The following is a 22,369-nucleotide window of genomic DNA, read 5'->3' as shown; positions in this document are numbered from 1 at the left end:
CTAACAGTGGGAGCAGGGGCTGTCATTAATTCTTTTGTCTGCTTTTGGGACTTTATTCCTCATATTGGGTCACCTTGTCCAGCCTTAATACGAGAGGAGGTGCTTAGTCTTACTGCAACTTGATATGCCATGTTTGGTAGCTATCCATGGGAGGCCTGCCCCTTTCTGAAGAGAAACAGAGGAGGAGTGGGGGAGGGGGCAGAGGGAGTAGGGAGGAACTGTGAGAAGAGGGAGGGGAAAACTCTGGTTGGGATCTAAATAAATGGGGGTGGGGGGAAGACAGTGTCTTAGTTAAGGTTTCGATTGCTGTGATGAAACACCATGACCATAAAACAAGTTGGGGAGGAAACAGTTAATTTGATCTATACTTCAACTTTGCTGTTCATCACTGAAGGAAGTCAGGATAGTATAGGACCCAGCCACGACAAGCTCGGAGTCTCAGTAGTTTACCCTAAGGCAATAGCTGGTTCTGAGAACCACAAACTGAGACCACCCAGGCACCACCCGGGAACAGGCCATCCAAAGGAAATTCCTAACGTGCCAACCATTGTAGATAGGATCACCTGCCTTTCATCAGGGCACCCCAAGACAAATGTCAGCCAGTTAGGATTGAACCCGTCACCCCACACCCTGCCAATGTAACTTTTCTGGGTTTTGCCTTTAAATAATGCCCTCGAGAAGGGCAGGGTACCTTCTCTTGCTGCTGCGCTGATACGGTCGCTGCCATCTCTGCTGGCTTGTAAAGGCACACACAATAAACCTTGCTTTTGCATTTCGATGAGTTTGTCTCCCTGGTGGTCTTTTTGAGGTCCCCGTGGACTGGGCATAACAGGAACTCAAACAGGACAGAAACCCGGAGGCAGGAGCTGATGCAGAGGTCATGGAGGGGACCTGCTTACCGGCTTGCTTCCTGTGGCTTCCTCAACCCACCTTCTTATAGAACCCAGGATCACCTGCCCAGGCACCACCTACCACGGGCTGGGCCCTCCCCCATCGATCACTAATTGAGAAATGCCGTACAGCTGGATCTCATGGAGGCATTTCAACTGAAGCTCTTTCCTCTCTGATGACGCTAGCTTGTGTCAACTTGACATAAGTTGACAAAACCAGCCAGTACAGACAGACAGACAGACTTTAGGCCAGGTAAACAAGTCTGGTCACCCTCAAGCAAGCAGCAAATGTGGGTAAAAACCCTTCACCCACTAACAGCAGCAGTTTTAGGGCGGGACTGGAGACGTCCTAGTTCCTAGTTCTCCTGTTGCTGTGACAGGACACGAGGGGGGACAGGTTCGTGGTTCACAAGACCATCATGGAGGGAAGCCAGGTCAGGAGCTCAAGGCAGGGACCTCGAGGTGAGAACTGGAGCAGAAATCAGAGAAATGGATACACGCTGCTTAATCCTGGGCTCTGTAAATCCTGCCCGTGGCAAGTCCGAGGGGGAGCGCTGGCTCTCTCCCACTGTGGATGAGGCAGCGACACTGTGCCTAGCCACAGAGAGACTGGGCCTGTACAACTCCCAGCTCAACTCAGTCCATGGCAGGAATGAGGTGCCAACCTTGGCTGCGTTCCAGGGCCACGGGTGCCTTGGGCTGCCCTTGCCTGCTGCCATTCAAACAGGGAATGAGCCAGGGAGTTTCAGAGGCTGTGGAGACAGCTCTTCCCTTGCAAGCATGCGGTTCCAATTTCGATCCCAACAGCTATATAAAAATCAGGTGTCAAGGGCCTGTAATCCCAGAGTGGAGAGATGGAGACAGATGATCCCTAGGGCTTACAGGCCAGTCAGTAGTCACCAGCAAACAACCTGGTGAGAGACACTGGAATAGTAAGGTGTGGGAGTGGGTGGGGAGAGCCGGGCTCCCTGGGTCTTGTGGGCTGACAGCCTAACTCCAGGTTCAATGAGTTCTTAAGAGACTGAGTGATATAGCAGGACACCTGTCAAGCTCCTCTGGGCACTGTATACAAGGTGTACACCCCTCTCTCAATACACACATATGCCACACACATACACACACAAAAACATATGTACAACTGTACCTAGAACTATGGCATATTGTTTTAAAATTATATTCAATCAACTTTAGTTATGTTGTAACCATAAATTACCCTTCTAAAAATAAAAGTGGTCAAGGAAGACACCAGAGGTTGGACTCTATCCTCTACACACTTGTGTGCAAAAGCATGTATAAGCACCCACACAAACACACATGACTTATACATAATTCAGAAAATTCTGGATGTGAATCTTAGCATTCTCACAAGACTGAGGCAGGAGGATAAATTCAAGATCAGAATTGGATCCAGGTGGTTGCTCTTTAAGCTACCATCACAATAAGAGTGAGCACGCCTATCTTCAAGGGCATCCCAATCTCTCCTGTGGCAAGAAGGAACCTAAGGCCTTGAGCAGGCTAGGCTACCATTCTACCAGGGATAATAAACTGCCTTTGCCAGTTAGACAGGTGAGAACGATCCGTTTCTTCAAAGGTCAAAAGCATATTAAAAAAACTAGATTTAGGACTAGAGAGATAGCTCAGAACAGAGCACTGGCTGTTCTTTCAGAGGTCCTGAGTTCAATTCCCAGCAACTACATGGTGGCTCATCTACACTGGTGCCCTCTTCTGGTGCGTACAGAACACTACACATAAATCTTAAGTATCTAGGGCAGGAGAGATGGCTCAGTGGTGCACTGGCTGCTCTTGCAGAGGACCCAGGTTCCGTGACGCTCTCCTAGTCTCTTCAGGCATGAAGCACCCACATGATACAACCTGATCTATATAACCAATGCTAGGCCAACTAGGGCCGCATAACAAGCAAAAACAAGTTGTACAAACCAAAAACCCCACAGGCTTTCAGCCCCTTCCCAGCAGTCTGCACCTTTATAGACTGGAGCTCAGCCTGAAGAAAATGAGCCCTCTCCTGGTGTCCTCCCATCTGTCCCTTGCCTTCAGTGTTTCCAGTAGTCATGTGGTCTATTATCTTTGAAACTTTCATCTATGGAAAATGTACTTCTGCCAAAGGAGCTGGAGAGACCTTAATTTTTCCAGATGGCTATCCAGTTATCTTAGTTACCAACAACCTAAGCCTGGACTGGGGCCTATCCACTGCTGTAACCAAGTTCCCACGTGATGCTACAGGTGGCTGTGGGCATGGGTACCACCTGAACCTTTCTTTACCCATAACCAGTGGCTTTGCTCTATTTCTTCCCTCCCAACTCCAGCCACAATCTTGGTGGCTCCCAAGAAAGTTCACAACTCAGCAAACAAAGCCACGGTCCTGAGCCTGGGGCAGGCAGGAGACGCTTGGCCAGTGTAGTGGAAACCTTGAAGGCAGCTGATGGTTGGGATTCGCTTACTTGCATAGAAGGGCACAGGCAGCACAAACTAGCCGGCTTTAGCCCTGTGGGCAGCTGCCCCCTCCAGGTGCTCACAGGGTTATGGCTTTCAGGCTACACCTAACTTTTTGATGTAGGGTCTGTTGTGCAGCAAACACTGGTCAAGACCCCAGTGCTGGGATTCCAGGCCATGACTGTCTTTCCTGAGCTACAGGTTTAAGAGTCTGCCACACTTTTTCCACAGGAAATGTGTAAATTGAGTAAAGATTATAAAAGGTCAATGGTCAAAGTAAAGATTTACAACACAGTAGTTGAATTTATTACAGGAAGTTGGTTGTATGATACTTCCAACTCGTTACTAGGTGGTGATGCAGGCCAAGCCAAGGGTTGAGGAAGATTCCAGGTTTCTGCAGGCAAGGTTCCAAGAGCCTGAGATGTGGCCAGGACATCAGGTCAGACGGATGGCATTCCTCACTAACAGGCTCTGGGCACCGATGTCACAGACAGGTGCACCCACTGAGGGCTGGCTAAGCAGACTGATACTGTGTGTAGAGGGCACGGCCCCGTCCCGCCCACCCTTTCCTTCTCTGCTGTGCTGTGGCTACAGCAGCCTGTGTGGGAAGTGTGCGCCTTCTTTAAGGGACACTTGCAAACATTCCCTGATGCCCGATTATTTCAAGACAGTTTATTTCCAAAATGGGTCACATTAGCTTTTGGCCCATTCTGCCAAATGTACAAGCTACAAATGCTTGCTTAGCAGCTGAGGGGCACACGTTAGTATCATGTCTGAAAAGTGATAAAAATCCATATAAAACAAATATTCAAAGTTTCCATAGGAACACAGGTAAGTGTGACCCATCTCCTAGCATTCCACACTGCATCCGTGCCAACCCTAATCTTACAAAGACATTCCAAAACTAGCGGTAATTAAGTTAAATGGTCCCCCCAGACCCCTTAATTCAAGCTAAACTTGCAGGTAAGAGCTACAAGAATGGCATCTACACATTGATACTAGTGGAAGCACAGGCTGCTGGGTGACGGTCCATCCCGCTCTCCTGGGCACAAGACATGGGCAGAGTGCCAACATCCTGCTCCTCCACTTCTGGTGGGAAGCCATGGCTCTGGATCTGCTTCATGAGTTGCCTGAAAACAAAGAAGTGGCATATAAAATCCAAGTCCCTCCAAGTCGGACAGCCTCCCAAGGTCTCCTGACAGCACACCCCTGGTCACTGCAGCACTAGGAAGCAATTCAATGTACCATTTCATTAACAGGGAAATTGTGGGTGACATATGCTAACTTGAATACTCTTACATTAATGTTCTAGTTGCAAAGGAATCTAATTGCTATTAGGTCTAAGAACTTTCCCAGGAAAAATCTGAAGATCAGTATTAGAGAATTCCCTTCCATTTGTATTTAATTCAAGGTAAAGCAATTTGTTATCAATTAGACAAGAACCAAGCTCAAATTCAAGATGCCTTATTGGGTGGGAGACAGGCTAGCTTCAAGTTACAGTCAAGGTCAGTCCTCGCCTGATCCTTCTCCCTCAGCCTATAGCTAAACAATCCAGAGATCTATGCTTGGGAGGAAACAAGCATGCACAATCGCACTCACCACATTGGCCTCGACATTACATAGTAGATAGAAGGCCTCTGGAACCCATTGAAAGTAGACGCAGCAGCAACAGTGTATGCACCCATGTTCTCAAAGAGCATCCAATCACCCACATGCATTTCAGGCAGGTTACAGCGCTCGACGATCCGATCAAGGCCATCACACGTTGGTCCCCAGATGCTGGATGGGTAATACTTCTCATCTGGCTTGGGTCTCTGTATGAAGACATTGCTCCTCAATATTCCCAAATCCTGTCCCAACATTCTCACTGCTACAGAGCATGCTCAAAACTTACCTTCGGCAGCAGGGCCTTCACATGTGCATGATCATACAGAATGCAGTTAAATGATCCATACACGCCGTCATTCACGTAATACATGAAGGTTTGCTCGTTTGACTCATCTTCATCATCAGAGCCAGTCTGTTCCTTCCATACCATTTTTTTGGCAATGATATTGACTGCCAGTGTGAAAGCTGATGCAACATAGTATCTGCCTGGCTCAGCTATGACTCTCACCCCAGAGTCTGCGGGGAAGTACTTGTCCAGAGCTGGGTTGATCACATTGGTGATCTAAGAGAGAGAAAGGTGTAGCCACTCATTACTCAGTTCACACAGAAGAGAAAGACTACATTGCTAAAGGACAGTGTTAAAGGACAGGACATGACATGAGCCTGGGATCTGGCACCAGCAGGTGTCATCACATAACATCTTATCTCCATGGAAACCAGCCTGCACACTACTTCATTTCCCATTCTCTGCTCAGGACCTGTCTCTATCATTTCAAGACACCATGGATACTGTTTTACTAAGCAATAGTACAAAATAATAGGGGCCACATGCCAAAATATTTCTGTTTAGAAATGTATGCTAACAAGACAAAAACCCTTCCACTCTGCCTCACATGATTGTACAAGCAGCAACAAGCTCTAGACAATGGCTTCACTTTCTTAAGAGACTGAACATTAAAATATATGGGGGCCAGGGATGAAAGCATAAGCAGAGGCAGGAGGATTCCAAGTTCAGGGCCAGCCTGACTACGAAATGAGATTCTGGCTCAAAAAAATAAAGTCAGTGGAAACAATGCCAGGACATTTATTTTCATGTCTGTTTGGCCTCTTTTAGTATCAGTAAACATTTAGATTCTATACTACACCAAAATGGAACTTGCTGTATCTAAAAGAGCCTCTATAGGTTAACGCTGCAAATTACCTCTTCAAATTTAAGCTTCGTATCCTCAGATCCAGGAAAGCCACCACCAATATCAAGCAGATACATGCTGAAACCAACTTCTGTCTAGAACCAAGAAAAATTCAGAAGTCAGATTGCCAGATTCATAACAAGTAATAAAAATGCACACAGCAGATGGGTTTAAATCTGTTATACAGAAAAGGCTCCTACAAAAGGCTAATTCTAGATTCAAGAGTAGTTATTCCAGACAGCCCCTCCACTAATGAGTCACATGTACTCACTCCCATATCAAAGACACAGCGGGCATCCGACAGGGCTTGCACGAAGGTCTCAGGATCAGTACATCCACTCCCCACATGGAAGCTGAAATCAAAAGAAACAGGATGCTGGTTTTCTCACTAGTTCTCAAAATGAGAAGGGCCCAGAAAACTGGCACTGTCTAATGACTCAGCTGCTAACTATGTCACTGCGATCTCACCTGACACCAATGACATCAATATTTAGCTCTTTTGCCCGTTCCAAGAGAAGTCTGCTGGTTTTGAGTGTGGCACCAAACTTAACACTGAGGCGACAAACTGCTTTGGAATCATCGGTGGCAATCCGCAAAACCAACCTAGACAGAAGTACATCAAGTAAGTATTCGGTCCATACCAGAGAGCCCTGTCCTAGGAATGGGTGCTGCCCTGTGGTTTGACTAACCCAGGGTTTAGCCCATTTCTACAATGTGCAAGCACAGAGTGGCCAGCCTTCGCTCTCAGGACTCACTTTGCCTTTGGATGTGCTCTGGCGACCTTCATCAGCTCAATCTCACTGTCGAATGTCATCATCTGGACTCCACTGCTGGCAGCATACTTGATCTGAGACACTTGTTTACAAGGATTTGCATAGATAATCCTCTCTGGAGGCACCCCGAGCCCCTGCACCAACTGGATTTCAGTCTGGAAGAAAAGGCAACGACGTCAACCGTGTGCCCCACCCTAGCCCATCAATGCTCACTGCCCAAGACACACAACTGGTGTCTGCCCTGAGGAAGGAGCAGGCTTACCTTGCTTGCACAGTCAAAACCGGTCCCAACAGCAGCTAGGGTGTTCACTATGGCTCTGCTGTCATTACTTTTGACTGCATAAAAGGGAGTGACGCGGGGAAGAGCTTTTAGCCATCTTAGATGTTTCTTCAGGATGTCTCCCAGGTCCGCGACATAGAAAGCATCCTTGTCATCCTGGAATTGAGAGTGGGTTTGGGGACCTCATGAGCAGTCCTGCAGTATGACACTAAAAACCCTCTTTTCCTTTCCTTCCTTCATCTGATCCTATTCTTGTTAGCGGTCACTGACACAGCATGACCATCACACTGATGGACAACCACAGCCAATTAAAATCTAGAGTCTCTGGCAAGACAACAAGACACGTTCACTCCCACTGTGCTAGGAACTCAGCCTAGCTGTGGACAAGGGTTTCTCATACTTACAGAGGAAGAAACTTCATTAATTTTTTGGTCCAGAATGTCCTTGGCAGTAAAGCCTTCATCGAGGATGTGGCAGTCACACTCCTCCTTCTTAAAGCTGCTCATGGTTCTCGATGCGCCTCTGAAAGAGGGCGAGTGAGGGTGAATTCCTCACAGCCTCAGCAGTGACTCAACACACCCACAAGGGTAAACAATACTTACACACACAAAAACTAGAGATGGAATTAAATTATTGCCAGCTCCTCACCAGGCGAGCTATCCAGGAACTCTGAGCGTTGTCTCCTTAGAGTGGTGGAAGTAGTCTATGAACGAAACACAGGACGTTGGTATCTCCCTTGGAATCTTACCATTAAAGGTTAGACACTGCAACAGCATACCAGAGTAAGCGGGCAGAATGAAGCGCCCAGGACAGGAAGATCATTGGTGGGATGGGTGGGAATCCCAGTGCCTATGTGAGCCACACAATCCCCAAACCCTGCAGATTCCACAATGGACACCACGGCTCTGTGTTCCATATACATAGGACATCTCCATCCCTAGCCCTCTCCGAACAGCACGTGGGTTTCAGAAGCTCATCTGCACGTAGACCACTGGCTGTCACTGTTAGTATACTCTGTATTCCTCTCTGCTCTATGTCCGAGCCATTCCAGCTCTTCATAAATTTCAAATGGCATTACAGTAATTACATGCAGTCCTGTAAACATTTTCCACTTGGACTAAGTTACGCTTAAAGATTTTTTAGCGAATAATCCACCAACAATTTCCATAAGGAAACTTCCATGCTGTACTGGCATTTAAAAAGAACAGGCAGTGGTGGTGCACACCTTCAATCCCGGCCCTCAGGGAAGCAGAGGCAGGTGGATCTGTGAATTCAAGGCCAGCCTGGTCCACAGAGCTAGTGCTAGGACAGTCTCCAAAGCTACAAAGAAACCCTGTCTCAAAAAACAAAACAAAACAAAAAACCTTCAAATCCACACAGTATATTGTAATAGTTGCTGTTATCAGAAATCGGTATTCTATAGAGCCTGCATTGCTACCAAATGAGCACTTCAGTGAATCCAACTGTCCTCAAATGCCTTTCGCTTAGTTATGGATAATAACCATATGGTAGGATTTTTGGCTAACTTTATGAATAATAAGATCATCACACCGAACAATAAAAGTTTTTGTCTTAGTCTTATGAAACTGACACCAAGCAGGGGCCAGGTAAAGGTTTCTTTTTTCCACTGTACGACCCAATTCAGTGCCAACAGCCTACAGGCACAGAGGCTGGGCAATGGTTAGGAGCCAGTTTGCTCTAGCATGGGACACTATGAGAGGCCCAGGGTGACAAGCCTGCCATAAATCCAAATCCATGCACGGTAAAACACGCTTTAAGCCTCTCCATTTAATGAGACTTTTTGGCACTGTCAAACTTCATTAGTTGCCTAAACCACTCCTAAGTATAGAGACCAGCGTGAGCCAACTCACGGCTGCCTATGCGTATACCACTTACAACCGATGAATAGGCTCTGGGCGGAACTCTGTAATTTTCGGTCTTAAGTATTTTCCAGGCACCCTTCAGGCTTAAACCTGGAAATCTTTATTTGAGATGCCAATTACTTTTACCTTTCTGTATCTCTTAAACGTTTTTTTTCCTGAATAATTAAATACATAAAATCTGAAAAATGTTCCTAACACCTTTTTGCACTGGGCGTAGCTAAGTCGTAATTGACTGAATTAACACAAGAGGGTAGGTAAGTTTAGTAGAGATACAAGCCAATTAAAACAAAAAGAATTCCACCAGTCAAATTCTGCTCGATCTTAGATTTGAATAAAAACCGCTGCATTCTTTGTCCTCTCCCAAACAGGCTCAGCTCCCCACACTTTTACCAGTTACTGAGGATTCTAAGCCGGGCTTCTAAACGTGCACGCCGGACAGCCGGGAGTCAGGCTTCTCCTAAACCACTAAGTCATTCAAGGAGTCCTAATTCCAAGTCACAGACGGTGGGCATCCGTCAGCAGTGACTCCCGGACTAAATTTAGGTCTAGCAACTTCTACATCGGGTCATCGACTCTACTCTGTACACGTAGCGAAACTAAAAACGGCAGGGAACTAACTGCAGGGCGGCCGCGCTCCCCTGCACCTGCCGCGGGGCTTGCCCTCCATCATCGCGCCGGCCGGTGGAGCGCCGAGCCCGGCTTCCGGGAGAACTCCGGAGCAGCCAAAGACCGGGAGCATCTGCCTTCCGGACGGCGGCTAGCAAGGTCACCGGCACCGGGCCACGTGTCCCCTTGCCGGCGACCGCAGTCGGGGCCTCGCGACACGTGGCGCCACACAACCCTCCGGCACCCCGCTCACCTCACAGCGCCCGGCCGCCCACGGCCAGCCCCATGGAGACACCGCTGCCGTCGCCGCCGAACTCCGAGAAGCGCCCGGCCGCTCGCCGCCGCCCCGTCAGCCGCCTCTTCGAGCCCGCCGCAGACACCGGCCCGAGGTGGCGCCGAGCTGCTGGCTGAGGGCGGGCGGACGGCGGCGGCCGCTGCAGGGACTGACAAAGCCCGACGGCGCGCCGCGCCGCTACTTATACGCTGAGCACGTCGTCATGGAGACGCACCAGCTCAAACCAGCCTCGATCGGTTCCGGCCGGGAGGCGCGGGCGGGGGAGGGGCCGGGGGCTCCGCGGCGGCCAACCCCGGACCGGGTGTGCCTGGGGGCGGGGGCCGCGGGCCGCGCGCGTCAGTGGGGCGGAGCGCCGCGCGTGCCCGCCCACCGGCGCCTCGGGGGGTGTGGAGGGAGACCTCCGCCCGCGCGCCCCGCCCTGCCCGGCCTCGTGCCGGACACGCCCTGCGGCAGGCCCGCGCACGCGCACCGAGCCACGAGTCCGGCCTGCCAGCACGCCGCAGGGCCCTCTGGGCAGCGGGCGGGAGCCGGCCGGAGCATGCGCAGGCGCACCTAGTCGACCGCGCTCTCTACCCGGTCTCACCCCCGACTCACCCTGGCGGGACCCAGGCCTAGAAGACTAGCAAAATTCTTTCTCGGTTTTGCCTTCTGCGCGTGGTAGTCCCTAGCGGGACAGGCGGACTCGCGGATGGTTGGGCCGTGAGTTGGGTGCAGCCCACGTAGACATCGCAGCGCAGACTGATCCTGCTTCCCGACCCCGCATGCCTATGCATGGAGCTCAGCACGCTAGCAGTTCTGTTGGCATCTTCCATAGAGGTTAGGCACCAGTTGCCTAATATGCTAAAATATGCCTTCTATCTAAGCAAGAGCTCTACCCAAAAGCGTGTTAGGGGCGAGTTAAGAGGCTGTGGAGTTCTGAGCCACCCACTGCGCCTTGTATTCTATTGGATGGAGTTAGATCAGTAGTCTTTCAAGTTAGCTACAACCAACAAGCTTTAGGAAGTCTCAACAAAGGATTTGTATCCCCCAAAGTTACATTGATAGGGAACAAGTGGGACTGATTGGCTACTTACATATTGAGTATCGCAAAGACCAATAGTACTCCACATTGTTACTCTGTATACGTTGTTAATGGTTTGTTTGTTCTCAGTTAAGACCCCTTTCCAAAGACCGCCTTGGCACACGCCTTTAATCCTAGCATTTGGGAGGCAGAGGCAGGAGGTTCTATGTGAGTTCCAATGCCAGTCTGGTCTACAGAGTGAGTTCCAAGACCTCTAGGGCTGATAAACAGAGAAACCCCTGCCCTTGAAAAACAAGGAACAGTCTGAAAGAGTTTCCCATCAACCAAGGGCTACATAGTAAGACCTTGTCCTTTTTTCTTTTTTTTAACACTGGCTTTTCTACAGATACAGAGGAAATCCACGCTCTATCTCTGCTCTCAAGTTGCTGTGGAATTTTTTTGTTTTGTTTTGGTTTTCGAGACAGGTTTCTCTGTAACTTTGGAGCCTGTCCTGGAACTAGCTCTTGTAGACCAGGTTGGTCTCAAACTCACAGAGATCTGCCTGCCTCTGCCTCCCAAATGCTGGGATTAAAGGCTTACGCCACCACCTCCCGGTCTGCTGTGGAATTTTGTACAAGTCCCCTTCCTTCTTGGTCTCATAGACCCAAAGGTCTTTTATACCCACAAAGTTTTGGGAGAAAACTCTCGGTACCCACTGCCAGATTTGGAACAAAGTCCATGAGTATCTGCTGAATGAGTGTATGAATGATTAAAAGAACGATCTATTTCTCCCTAAAGCGTGGCTTCTGTAGAAACTAGAGCCACAAAGAGTCATGTGAGATGTACATACAAAGATGTGATGGGGGCTACACTCTTTTCTTGGGCACCTTGATCTATCTTATTTTTATATAATCCTGGAGCAGTCACTGGATGCCAAGAAGAGCAGAAGGGTGTGGGACCCCCCTCTTAACGCTTTTCTTCCCCAAGAATGAGAGAAGCACTAGGTGAGACATCTTTGTCTCTGTGCTGGGAGATCCTCTTTGCTCTTTAGATTTGGAAACCTTACCTGGAAGGGGCAGAGCAGGTCGTTATCCAGGAGGCAGGAGACCATGCCATCCCACATGAACTACAATCGCCCTATCACAACCTGTGCCTGTGGTAGGCAACAACCTATAACCCACCCAGACATTCCAATTCCTGCCCAACGCTGGCTGTGCTTTCCCCTGGGGTGGGGGTGGGGTGAGGCCTTCCTCGTGAGGCAGCTGACTGACAGGGTGGGGACAGAAGGTAGGGAAGGAGGGGCCGCTTCCTGGGGTACTGGCCCTGCTGGCTGGCGGTGGACAGGCTCCAGCTAGGAGAGGCCCCCAAAGCCGGTCTGAAGGGAGATATACTTGAGTCATAAGATTCAACTACTAACCTGCATTCAAGAAGACAGGCCCGTGGTGACTAAACCCACTCTTAGTCAAACAAGAACCATTGCTTTCGTCAATGTGTTTTCATCCGGCTCCTCCCTTCCCCTTTCCATTTTCCTTCACAGAAAAATCAACAAAGGCCAGGCTACCAGGCTAGGCTACCACTCAGCACAAGAGTGCTTGCCCCCTTTCTCCTTGGGGCAGTTTTGAGGCCCTGAATGCCGCTGCCCCCTAAAATAATGGGACCTTATAAAATGGGCAGTGCCTGATGCCTGGATGTCACCCTGCTATGGAATGAGAAGTGTTTGGTTGGGTGCAGAGGCACTGAAGAATGAGTAGCAGTCTTCTGAGTTATTGCCCTACATTCTGGGGCTGCCTCTGACTTTCTTGGGGACTCTAATCTTCCCCATGGGGAAGCCCTGGCTCTCACTCCCCTCCTTGGGAGTGGAAGCTCAGTGTCTGTAAGTGGGGGTGGTGGGCCAAATGGAGCTCAGACCCATCACACACTGAAGCTCTAAGAACCCTAACTTTACTTTATTTTACTTATCTGCTAAGTTTTGATTTTTCGAGACAGGGTTTCTCTGTGTAACAGCCTTGGCTGTCCTGGAACTCACTCTGTAGACCAGGTTGGTCTTGAACTCACAGAGGTCCACCTGCCTCTGCCTCCCAGGTGCTGAGATTAAAAGCATGTACCACTACCACCTGGCAATCAAATCGTATCTGGATATTTGACCAAAAATCATGTTCCATTGCTATTACTCACAAATGCTAGACTTGCCCTGGAATTGTGTTAAGCATCTCCAAAAGCTAACCCTCCCTCCAAGGCAGAAAGTGTGCCACCTCTGCTGATAATCCAAATGATGTGCCCAGGGCAGGGAAGGCGGCTTCCAGGGAGTCCCTCCTTGCTCTGAGCAATGATGGCATCATCAGAGACGATGGCACTTCTCCAAAGGATTTCTTCTAAGTGTCAGACACCTATGCATGTGTGGAAGTCTTGGAATATTTTCATTATAAAGAGTGAAGTTGCATCAAGGTCCCACCTCACCTAGCCCTGGTAGAGCTTCCTGGGACAGGACCAGACAGCAAGCCGAGTAGTGAAAATGGGGACAGGACTTTCCGGAGCCCAGGGGAGCTCAGGGACAGGTCTCTGGCGACACAGGACATGGCAGTAAAGTAACCCTTGCCCTGAGATTTATTTTAGTGGCATATTGGTACCTGGCTATCCTTTGCTTCCCATACCCTTGGCAGTTAGTGGGCTGAAGTCTGAATGCCAGTATACATGAGCCAAGTGAGCATTAAGAGACGTCACCTTTCATGTAGAGTGGCATGGCAGCAGGTTTGAGAACTGGCTACAAATTGTCTATATAAAACCCCTCACTAAGCCGGGCGGTGGTGGCGTACGCCTCTAATCCCAGCACTCGGGAGGCAGAGGCAGGCGGATCTCTGTGAGTTCGAGACCAGCCTGGTCTACAAGAGCTAGCTCCAGGACAGGCTCTAAAGCTGCAGAGAAACCTTGTTTCAAAAAACAAAAAAACAAACAAACAAACAAAAAAACCCTCACTAGTGCCTTTGTAGTCCACAGATTCACTGGGACCCACTCTTCGGAGTCTGCTCCATCACCTAGACACTGTCCCGAAGATGGGTACTGAAAGACCCCCGAATTGGGTTGTCTTCCAGTCTGAGAAGACCCTCCCAAGGAACAGCGAGACCACTCTTCGGATGCAACAAGCAAGAGGTTTTATTCAGATACACAGGTACCTGGGGCGACTTAGTCTCTCGGAGGACTAGCGCACCTTTAGGCTGGAGCAGTGGGTTTTTATAGGGTCGGTGAGCAAAAGCGCGGGTACAGAAGCGAGAAGCAGCGTTGATTGGTTAGTTTGAATGGGGCGGGGGTTCAAGTCGGGGCACCTGGAGACAGTTGTGGGGGAGTCTGGAAACAGCTACGGGGCGTTCCAAGTAACCAGATGTTAGTGCTGACTTAGCCATATCTCGGGTACCAACTGTCTCTGTCCCCGGGCTAGGGCCCAGATGTCCAACCACAGATATCCTGCTTGGCCCCTCATTGCCCTTGTTTCTCTGAACTGAACTTTAACTAATCTTCCCTGTCCTTTGTGCTGGTAAAATTTCATGCCTTGCAAAATGGCGTTACTGCTGCTATTATTGAATGGGGGTCTTTCATTCCCCCCTTTTTCTTTGAACTGAATAAAATCTTTTATTTAGCTGACTCGGTTTTCTGCATTTTCAGGGTCGAATTGCTTAAGTTGGTGGTATTGTTGGGTCAAGACCAAGGCTTGTATGACTGCCATCCTGTCCTTCATGAACTGAACCAAACGGTTGAGGATACAAGGCCCAAACAGCAAGATTAATAGTATAATCATGAGGGGTCCCATTATGGACGAGACTAGGGTGGTTAACCATGGAGATCTATTGAACCAACCCTCGAACCAACCTTGTTGTGATTCAAATAACTGCTGTCTTTGCTTGATTCGTTCCCTGAGTTTTGCCATATTGTCCCTGACAACACCTGTGTGATCAGCATAGAAGCAACATTCCTCTTTTAGGGCTGCGCAAAGCCCCCCCTGCTGTAGGAATAGAACATCCAACCCCCGTCTGTTCTGAAGGACCACTTCGGATAAGGAGGTCAAGGACTTTTCTAAGGCACTGACTGATTCTTCCAAAGCCCTGATATCGGTGTGCATGACTGCCTGTAATTGCTGGAACTGTTGGGTCTCAACCAGCGCAGCGGCCCCTGTTCCTACTCCCGCAGCTATTCCCCCCACGGTTAGTCCTCCCAGCATGAGGGCCAGTGTGAGGGACACTGGCTCTCGTTTAATTCGTGGTCTCTCTTCAAATTGCTCATAAACATATGAGGGGGTATGATAGGTCACTCTGGGCCATAGCTCTATTAACACGCAATAATCAGAAGCTGCATTAAGGACCGTAAGGGAAACACAGGGAGTGAGACCCGTACTGCATGCCCAGTAGGTCCCGTTGGGTGCCACCAGATATCCAGTGGAGTTAGTCTGAAGTGGATGGGTACCATTGCACAGTGACTTATGAGTTTGAGGGACCGTTCCTATACAGGTCCCTCGACCCGACACCTCTGACAGGGTAAGTTTATGTTGGGAAGGGGATGCACAATAGGTCGTGGCCTCAGTTTGGTTGGTATAATTGCCAATTATAGCCACTCCCTCATAGTATGGGGGCCTGGAAACCAGACATAACCAGCATTCTTCGGTTAAGTTCGGGCTGGTGTAGTTAAGGGTCGAATATGCCCCCTGGATTAGATTGAGGAGTCTGTCCCCTGTACCCGGAGGAGTTGGTCCTGCTGGGGTGTCATTGTGCGTGGGTGGGACCATGGTGGTGGAGGGATTGTGGGCAGGAGCTGGTCTGGGTCTGGGAGGGGGTGCCGGCTGAGAAGGGGGCTTCTGTTCTGACACGACCGGGTTTGGCCCGACAAGTACTGTTGGTGAGGCAGAGGTCACTTGCCTCGTTAGGGAGAACATAGTGATGGGGTCATATCCCGAGCGATAGAGGCGCAGTCCCCAGGACTTGGGACCATCCCAGATTGCTGCTTTACCTTGGGCGGTAAAATCGAGAACTAGAGGATTGCATCTGCCCCCTAGGGTGGCCCCTGGAACCTTTTTAGACGAGGAGTCATAACAGGGGCCACACCAGTCCTTGGGTTTGCCATCGGTAGACGTGCATACCCAAGGTCCTGCACCCGTAAAACCAGGGGTGGTTCCTCGCTTGAGGGTGATTAGGTCCCAGGATGAGGACGGCTTCCAATAGGCATCTCCTGTGGTTTCGCAGCCCCATTGGGCACAGTACCCATCTGCGGGCCCCCCGCATTCCTTCCTAAAATTTTGACCTGGGCACACATAGAAATCCCTGGCTCTTGTCCCATGCCGTCCCCCGGGGTGGTGGCAGCCATACCCGGGGAATGGCTCCTGGTCTGATGGATTCCATGAGTCCCCCACTAGGTCACAGAGGTCAAAGTATAGGGTTGGGAAAGCATCCTTTGTAGTCCCCAACATGGAGGTGGAATTGACAACCTGCCCTGTCATAAGGTTAGTGACTTTCCAAGTTATATTATAAATAGTATGAGGGCTCCTGGCCATCCCCCCTTTTTCTAGTCCTAGCAGGGCCCATAAGATGATTAGCGGGGCTCCCGAGTGAGTCTTATCTTTAGAGGGTTTTGAGAACGCTGAACCTTCCATGATGATGTTGATGTTTTCTCGTCCGATCGGGCTGCTTTTACGTGGGAGGCGTGGACCCAAGCCGCAATGCCGTCGACCTTGAGAGCAGTGGGAGTGGTCAGCAGTACGGTGTAGGGTCCCTTCCAGCGGGGTTCCAAGTTCTTTGTCTGATGCCGGCGGACCCAGACTGCGTCACCAATTTGGTAGTTGTGGGGTATCACTGGTCTGTCCAGCTGGTCTCTGTAAGCGGCAGCCAGTGGTTTCCAAACTTCCCTCTGTACGGCCTGGAGTGCCTGTAAGTGAGCTTGCAGAGAGGGACTGTTAGTAAAGTCTGAAATATTGGAGTCAAAAAAATTAATGAGGGGCGGGGGCGCCCCATATATTATCTCAAAGGGAGTAAGTCCGTGTGGTCCTGGAGTGTTGCGGGCACGGTAGAGGGCTAGGGGTAGTTGGAGTACCCAATCTCTAGTGCCAGTTGCAAGCGTTAATTTAGTCAAAGTCTCCTTAATTGTTCTATTCATCCTTTCTACCTGTCCTGAACTCTGGGGTCGGTAAGCGCAATGTAATTTCCAATTAATCCCCAAGAGCTTGGCCACCAACTGACTTACCTGGGAGACGAAGGCGGGCCCATTATCGGTTCCCAGTGCCTGGGGCATGCCGTACCTGGGGAAAATCTCTTCCAGCAGCTTTTTGGTCACTATCTTGGCTGTTTCATATTTAGTCGGGAAGGCTTCTACCCATCCGGAGAAGGTGTCCACAAACACCAACAGATATTTGTATCCATATTGCCCAGGCTTTATTTCAGTAAAGTCAATTTCCCAATGGGTACCTGGTCGGTGTCCTCGCATCCGGATTCCTGTCCCGAATTTAGATTTTCCGGCATTGACCTGAGCGCATGCCTTACAGGCGTCTGCTACCTGCTGTAGGATTTTGTCTCTGCCTAGCAAATAATGGAAGCTTTCTTCTCTATCTAGGAGAGTCTTCATTTTCCGAGGGCCAAGGTGAGTTAGCTTGTGTAAATAGTCTATCAGTTCGAAGGTCTGTTTTGTGGGCACCACAGATTTGCCTTGGAAGACCCAATGCCCTTTGACCGAATCCTGAGAAGCCCCCAGTCTTTTTAGTATCTCCGTGTCCTCTCTAGTATAATGGAAGGGGCAGTGTAAAGGAGGGGCCTTGGTATCTTCTGGGGCAATCGTGAGGATTTGTGAGGTACCCGGCGGTATGCCCATGGCAGCCTCCCGTGCGGCCCTGTCAGCCATTCGGTTGCCTCGGGCCTTGGGGCTATCCCCTTTCTGGTGTCCTGGGCAGTGGATTATACTGAGTCTTTGGGGTAAAAACAGGGCTTTTAGTAAGGCCAAAATCTCGTTCCTGTTTTTAATTTCTTTGCCCTCGGATGTTAGCAGTCCCCGCCTCCGATAAATTTCCCCGTGGATATGGGCGGTGGCAAAAGCGTACCGGCTATCGGTATAGACATTAAGCTTCTTACCTTCTGCCAGCCTGAGCGCCTGGGTGAGTGCTATGAGTTCAGCCCGCTGGGCCGAGGTCCCGGTTGGAAGGGTTTCTGCCCAGATTACCTCGGTCTCGGTGGTTACTGCAGCCCCAGCTCTCCGCTGACCATCCTGCAGAAAACTGCTCCCGTCTGTATACCAGGTGAAGTCAGCGTTCTGGAGGGGTTGATCCGTCAGGTCCGGTCTGGTCCCGTGCATTTCCGCAAGGATCTCGAGGCAATCGTGTTTCGCCCCTCCCTCCGGCAAAGGGAGCAGGGTTGCAGGGTTTAGGGTTACCACAGGTCCGAAGTGCACCCGGTCCGTATCCAGGAGCATGGCTTGGTAGTGGGTCATGCGGGCATTAGAGAGCCAACGGTCTGGAGGCTGCTTAACCAAGGCCTCCACCGCATGTGGTGCCAGGATGGTCAATGGCTGGCCCAGAGTTAATTTTCCCGCGTCCTTGGTGAGGACTGCAATCGCCGCTACCATTCGCAGGCAGGGCGGCCATCCTGAAGCCACTGGGTCGAGCTTCTTCGAGAGATAAGCTACAGGACGTCTCCAAGGACCCAGTTTTTGAGTTAGGACCCCTTTTGCGTAACCCTGTTTTTCGTCCACAAACAGTTCAAATGGCTTAGTTAGGTCTGGGAGTCCCAATGCGGGAGCGGTGAGTAAGGCCCGCTTTATTTCCTGATATGCCTTCTGTTGGTCCTCGCCCCACCTGAACAGAGTCCCTGATTTGGTGAGTGGGTATAAAGGGGCTGCTATTTCAGCAAATCCTGGAATCCATAGGCGACAGAACCCTGCTGTCCCCAGGAACTCCCTCAGCTGCCGAGGGGTCCCAGGTACAGGCATGTTCATAACTGTCGCTTTCCTGGCCTCAGTCAGCCATCTTTGCCCTTCTTTGATTTGGTACCCCAGATAAGTGACCTGCTTTTGGCAAATTTGAGCCTTTTTGGCGGAGGCTTTATAGCCCAGGTTCCCTAGGGTCAATAGTAAGGCCTTGGTGCCTTCTTTACATTCCTGTTCTGAGGTAGCCGCCAGTAGGAGGTCATCCACATATTGGAGCAAAATCAGGGTAGGGTGTTGAATCCTGAAATCGGCCAGATCCCTATGCAGCGCCTCATCGAACAGGGTAGGGCTGTTTTTGAACCCTTGTGGGAGCCGGGTCCAAGTTAGTTGTCCCGAAATCCCCAATTCTGGGTCCTTCCATTCGAAGGCAAATATAGGCTGACTTTCTGGGTGAAGTCTTAGGCAAAAGAATGCATCTTTTAAGTCCAATACTGAGTACCAATTATGAGACGGGGAAAGCCCATTTAACAAATTGTAGGGGTTAGGCACGGTGGGATGTATGTCTTCTACCCGTTTGTTAACTTCTCTGAGGTCCTGGACTGGCCGATAGTCCCCAGTTCCCGGCTTTTTGACAGGTAATAGGGGAGTATTCCAGGGGGACTGACAGGGTGTTAGTATCCCTTGGTCCAGGAGTCTCCGTATGTGGGGTCTGATTCCCGTCTTAGCTTCAAGCGACATGGGATATTGTTTGATTGAGACAGGGGTAGCAGTCGCTTTTAGCGATATAATCAAGGGGGCTTGTTGAGTGGCCAATCCCATACCCCCAGTCTCTGCCCATGCTTGGGGAAATTTAGATAGCCAAAAAGTCTCTAGTGCGGTTTTGGGGTCTCTAGGTGGCTCATGGAGCCGATATTCATCTTCCAAATTTAGGGTTAACACATGCAGGGGCTGTCCTTGTGGCCCCACAATTCGCACCCCCGAATTTTCAAAGTATATTTGGGCCTTTAATTTAGTCAGCAGGTCTCTTCCCAGTAATGGGTATGGGCAATCCGGGACATGGAGAAAAGAATGAGTCACCTTACCAGTGGCCAGATGTACCTTGCGGTCGGTTGTCCATCGATATCTTCTTCCCCCGGTAGCCCCCTGGACCCAAGCGGATTTATCGCTCAGGGGTCCGGGGTTTTGGGTCAACACAGAGTGTTGAGCCCCAGTGTCCACCAGGAAGGTGACTGGCTGCCCCCCGACGTCAAGAGTTATCCTGGGCTCAGGGGGGGGGCTCCTGACCCTGACCCCCCTAGTCTTCCAAGGTTAGGAGGGAGGTCTGGGGTCGTGGCTTCCGGGGCCCCTTCGGTCTTTTGGGGCAGTCTTTGACCCAATGTCCTTTCTCCTTGCAGTATGCACATTGATCTTTCTCTACCTGGGGCCCCCTTCGGTCTCCCTCCTGTCTACCCTGTCTTTGACTGGAAACTACGGTGGCCAAGAGTTTGCTCATTTCCTTATGTCTCTTGCGGTCCCTTTCTTTTTCTTTTTCCTCAGCTTCCGTTCTGCGACGGTCCTCTCTTTCCTCTGCCTCCTTTCTAAGATGATCCTCCCTCTCTTCTGGAGTCTCTCGTTTATTAAAGATTCTTTCTGCCTCCTTTAGTAGGTCCCTGAGCGAACTCTCCCTTAAGTTTTCTAGGCGCTCGAGTCTGCGTTTGATATCTGGAGCAGATTGCCAAATGAAAGACATAGCTACGCTAGTTTCTTGCCCTGGATCTTCTGGGTCATACGGGGTGTATCTACGATAGGCTTCTTTGAGCCGCTCTAAGAACGCTGAGGGAGTTTCTCCCGGTCCCTGCAGTACCTGTTTAACTTTCGCCAAATTGGTGGGGCGTCGGCCCGCCCCATGGAGACCCGCTATGAGCAACTGGCGATAGAGGATTAGGTGATTCCTACCTTCCTGTGTGGTGAAGTCCCAATTGGGACGTTCGAGGGGAAAGGCGGCGTCTATCTCATTAGGCAGCTGGGTGGGACGTCCGTCTGCTCCCCGAACCGCCTTTCGAGCCTCCAGGAGGACTCTCTGCTTCTCCTCCGAAGTCAGCAAAGTCTGCAGTAATTGTTGACAATCATCCCAGGTGGGCTGATGAGTAATCAGGACCGACTCAATTAGAGCAGTCAGCCTAACTGGGTCTTCAGAAAAAGAGGGATTGTTATTTTTCCAGTTATATAGGTCGGAGGAGGAGAACGGCCAGTATTGTAGTTGGCCATTTCCTCCGGTCCGGAGAGGGAATGCCTGAGAGGAAGTAGAATCCGCGGCCAGCTGCTGGTCTCGCCGTCCCCTTAAGCGGGCTGCCATGGGGGACGGGGCAGCGGGAGATGGCGCGGCAGGCCCCTCGTTTTCATCGGTCGAGTCGGCCGCCTGAGGCGGGAGGGCCTGTTCTTGGTAGGGAGGGGGGTCCTCCGTGAGGAGGTCTACCAATAGGTCATCCCCCGCGGGCAGAACCTGCGGAGGGGGAGGTTTGGTTTTTGAAGGGTCAGTAAGGGTTGGATATAGAGACGAGCGGATTGGGGGTCCTGCTGGAGAGGAGGAGACTGGAGGGGGTAAGGTGGGAGCAGATGGAGGAAGTAGGGGTTTGGGAGGGACAAAAGGCTTAGCCCAGGGTGGTGGATCGTAAGCCATTGCCTCCCAGGTCACGATATAGGCCACCTGGTCTGGGTGCCCATGAGGGCCGGGGTCCATCACTTTGGCTTTGACCTGCGAGATAATATTAAGGTCGAATGTACCATCCCTTGGCCAGCCCACATTAAATGTGGGCCATTCAGATGAACAGAAAGTAACCCAACGCTTCTTCCGGACTTCCACAGACTGGTTGTTCGCAATGTCCTGGACGTCCCTCCAGTGCTGTAAAGTCAGACTCAAAGGGGTAGTTAAGGACTGTCCCATATTTTCAAACACGGACACAGACAATACCAGACAAAAAAACAAAAAACCAATGACAAAACACCAAAATCGCGCAGCGCGGCTTCGGCGTAAAACCGAAAGCAGAGCCTGAGTTGGAGATAGCGAGAGTCCGGATCTCTCTACTCCCAGAAGAACCACATACCCTTCTGACTGCGGAGGAGCTCCAAACAGTCCGATCCGGGTAGGGTTCACAGAAAACAGACGGGTCCCGAATTGGACCCCAGATGCCCCCGGGACGTCTCCCAGGGCTGCGGTCGGGAGTACGAACTCGTCAGTTCCTCCGCGGGTCCGCCAGATACAGATCTAGTTAGCTAACTAGTTCGGACGCAGGCGCAAACATAAAAACATAGTACAGACAGTCACACAAAGCGATCGCTGGCCAGCTTACCTCCCGGTGGTGAGTCGGTGGTCCCTGGGCAGGGGTCTTCAAATCCCGGACGAGCCCCCAAATGAAAGACCCCCGAATTGGGTTGTCTTCCAGTCTGAGAAGACCCTCCCAAGGAACAGCGAGACCACTCTTCGGATGCAACAAGCAAGAGGTTTTATTCAGATACACAGGTACCTG

At 50.6% G+C, this 22,369-nt stretch overlaps 3 protein-coding genes and 1 non-coding gene across 4 annotated transcripts; all 4 read right to left on the bottom strand.

Moving 5' to 3' along the window:
- Positions 1 to 3,624: 3,624 nt before the first annotated feature.
- Odc1 (ornithine decarboxylase 1) lies at positions 3,625 to 10,137 on the bottom strand. The gene is made up of 11 exons (XM_038319081.2): positions 9,935 to 10,137; positions 7,795 to 7,895; positions 7,597 to 7,714; positions 7,175 to 7,348; positions 6,895 to 7,067; positions 6,608 to 6,742; positions 6,411 to 6,492; positions 6,151 to 6,234; positions 5,236 to 5,511; positions 4,941 to 5,155; positions 3,625 to 4,471 (listed from the first exon to the last, which is right to left on the bottom strand). The coding sequence occupies exons 3-11, from the start codon at positions 7,696 to 7,698 to the stop codon at positions 4,327 to 4,329; spliced, it is 1,386 nt and encodes a 461-aa protein (XP_038175009.1). The 5' UTR covers positions 7,699 to 7,714; positions 7,795 to 7,895; positions 9,935 to 10,137; the 3' UTR covers positions 3,625 to 4,326.
- Positions 8,818 to 8,951, bottom strand: LOC119808572. The gene has a single exon (XR_005284496.1). It is a non-coding gene; the product is annotated as a small nucleolar RNA SNORA42/SNORA80 family (small nucleolar RNA).
- A 4,467-nt stretch (positions 10,138 to 14,604) lies between the features above and the next one.
- On the bottom strand, positions 14,605 to 16,455 carry LOC121677087 (MLV-related proviral Env polyprotein-like). Its single transcript, XM_042054539.1, has one exon. It carries the CDS (start codon positions 16,453 to 16,455, stop codon positions 14,605 to 14,607), a length of 1,851 nt encoding a protein of 616 aa, XP_041910473.1.
- On the bottom strand, positions 16,397 to 21,249 carry LOC119808351. The gene is given in 3 exon segments (XM_042054607.1): positions 16,397 to 17,717; positions 17,811 to 20,160; positions 20,162 to 21,249. Coding segments are annotated over 3 exon segments (4,557 nt in total). The 5' UTR covers positions 21,199 to 21,249; the 3' UTR covers positions 16,397 to 16,547.
- Positions 21,250 to 22,369: the final 1,120 nt, after the last annotated feature.

This window comes from Arvicola amphibius, chromosome 2 (genome assembly GCF_903992535.2).
Source record: "Arvicola amphibius chromosome 2, mArvAmp1.2, whole genome shotgun sequence".
NCBI lineage: Eukaryota > Metazoa > Chordata > Mammalia > Rodentia > Cricetidae > Arvicola > Arvicola amphibius.
The sequence above is the reverse complement of the archived record's forward strand: the minus strand, read 5'-3'. Positions and strand labels throughout refer to the sequence as shown.

Coding starts and splice junctions, on each gene's coding strand:
- Odc1 (XM_038319081.2), bottom strand. CDS start 7,698: ATGAGCAGCTTTAAGAAGGAGGAGTGTGACTGCCACATCCTCGATGAA. Junction 7,349..7,596: donor TTAATGAAGTTTCTTCCTCT/GTAAGTATGAGA, acceptor TCTCAATTCCAG/GATGACAAGGATGCTTTCTA. Junction 6,743..6,894: donor AGAGCACATCCAAAGGCAAA/GTGAGTCCTGAG, acceptor ACTTCTGTCTAG/GTTGGTTTTGCGGATTGCCA.
- LOC121677087 (XM_042054539.1), bottom strand. CDS start 16,455: ATGACAGGGCAGGTTGTCAATTCCACCTCCATGTTGGGGACTACAAAG.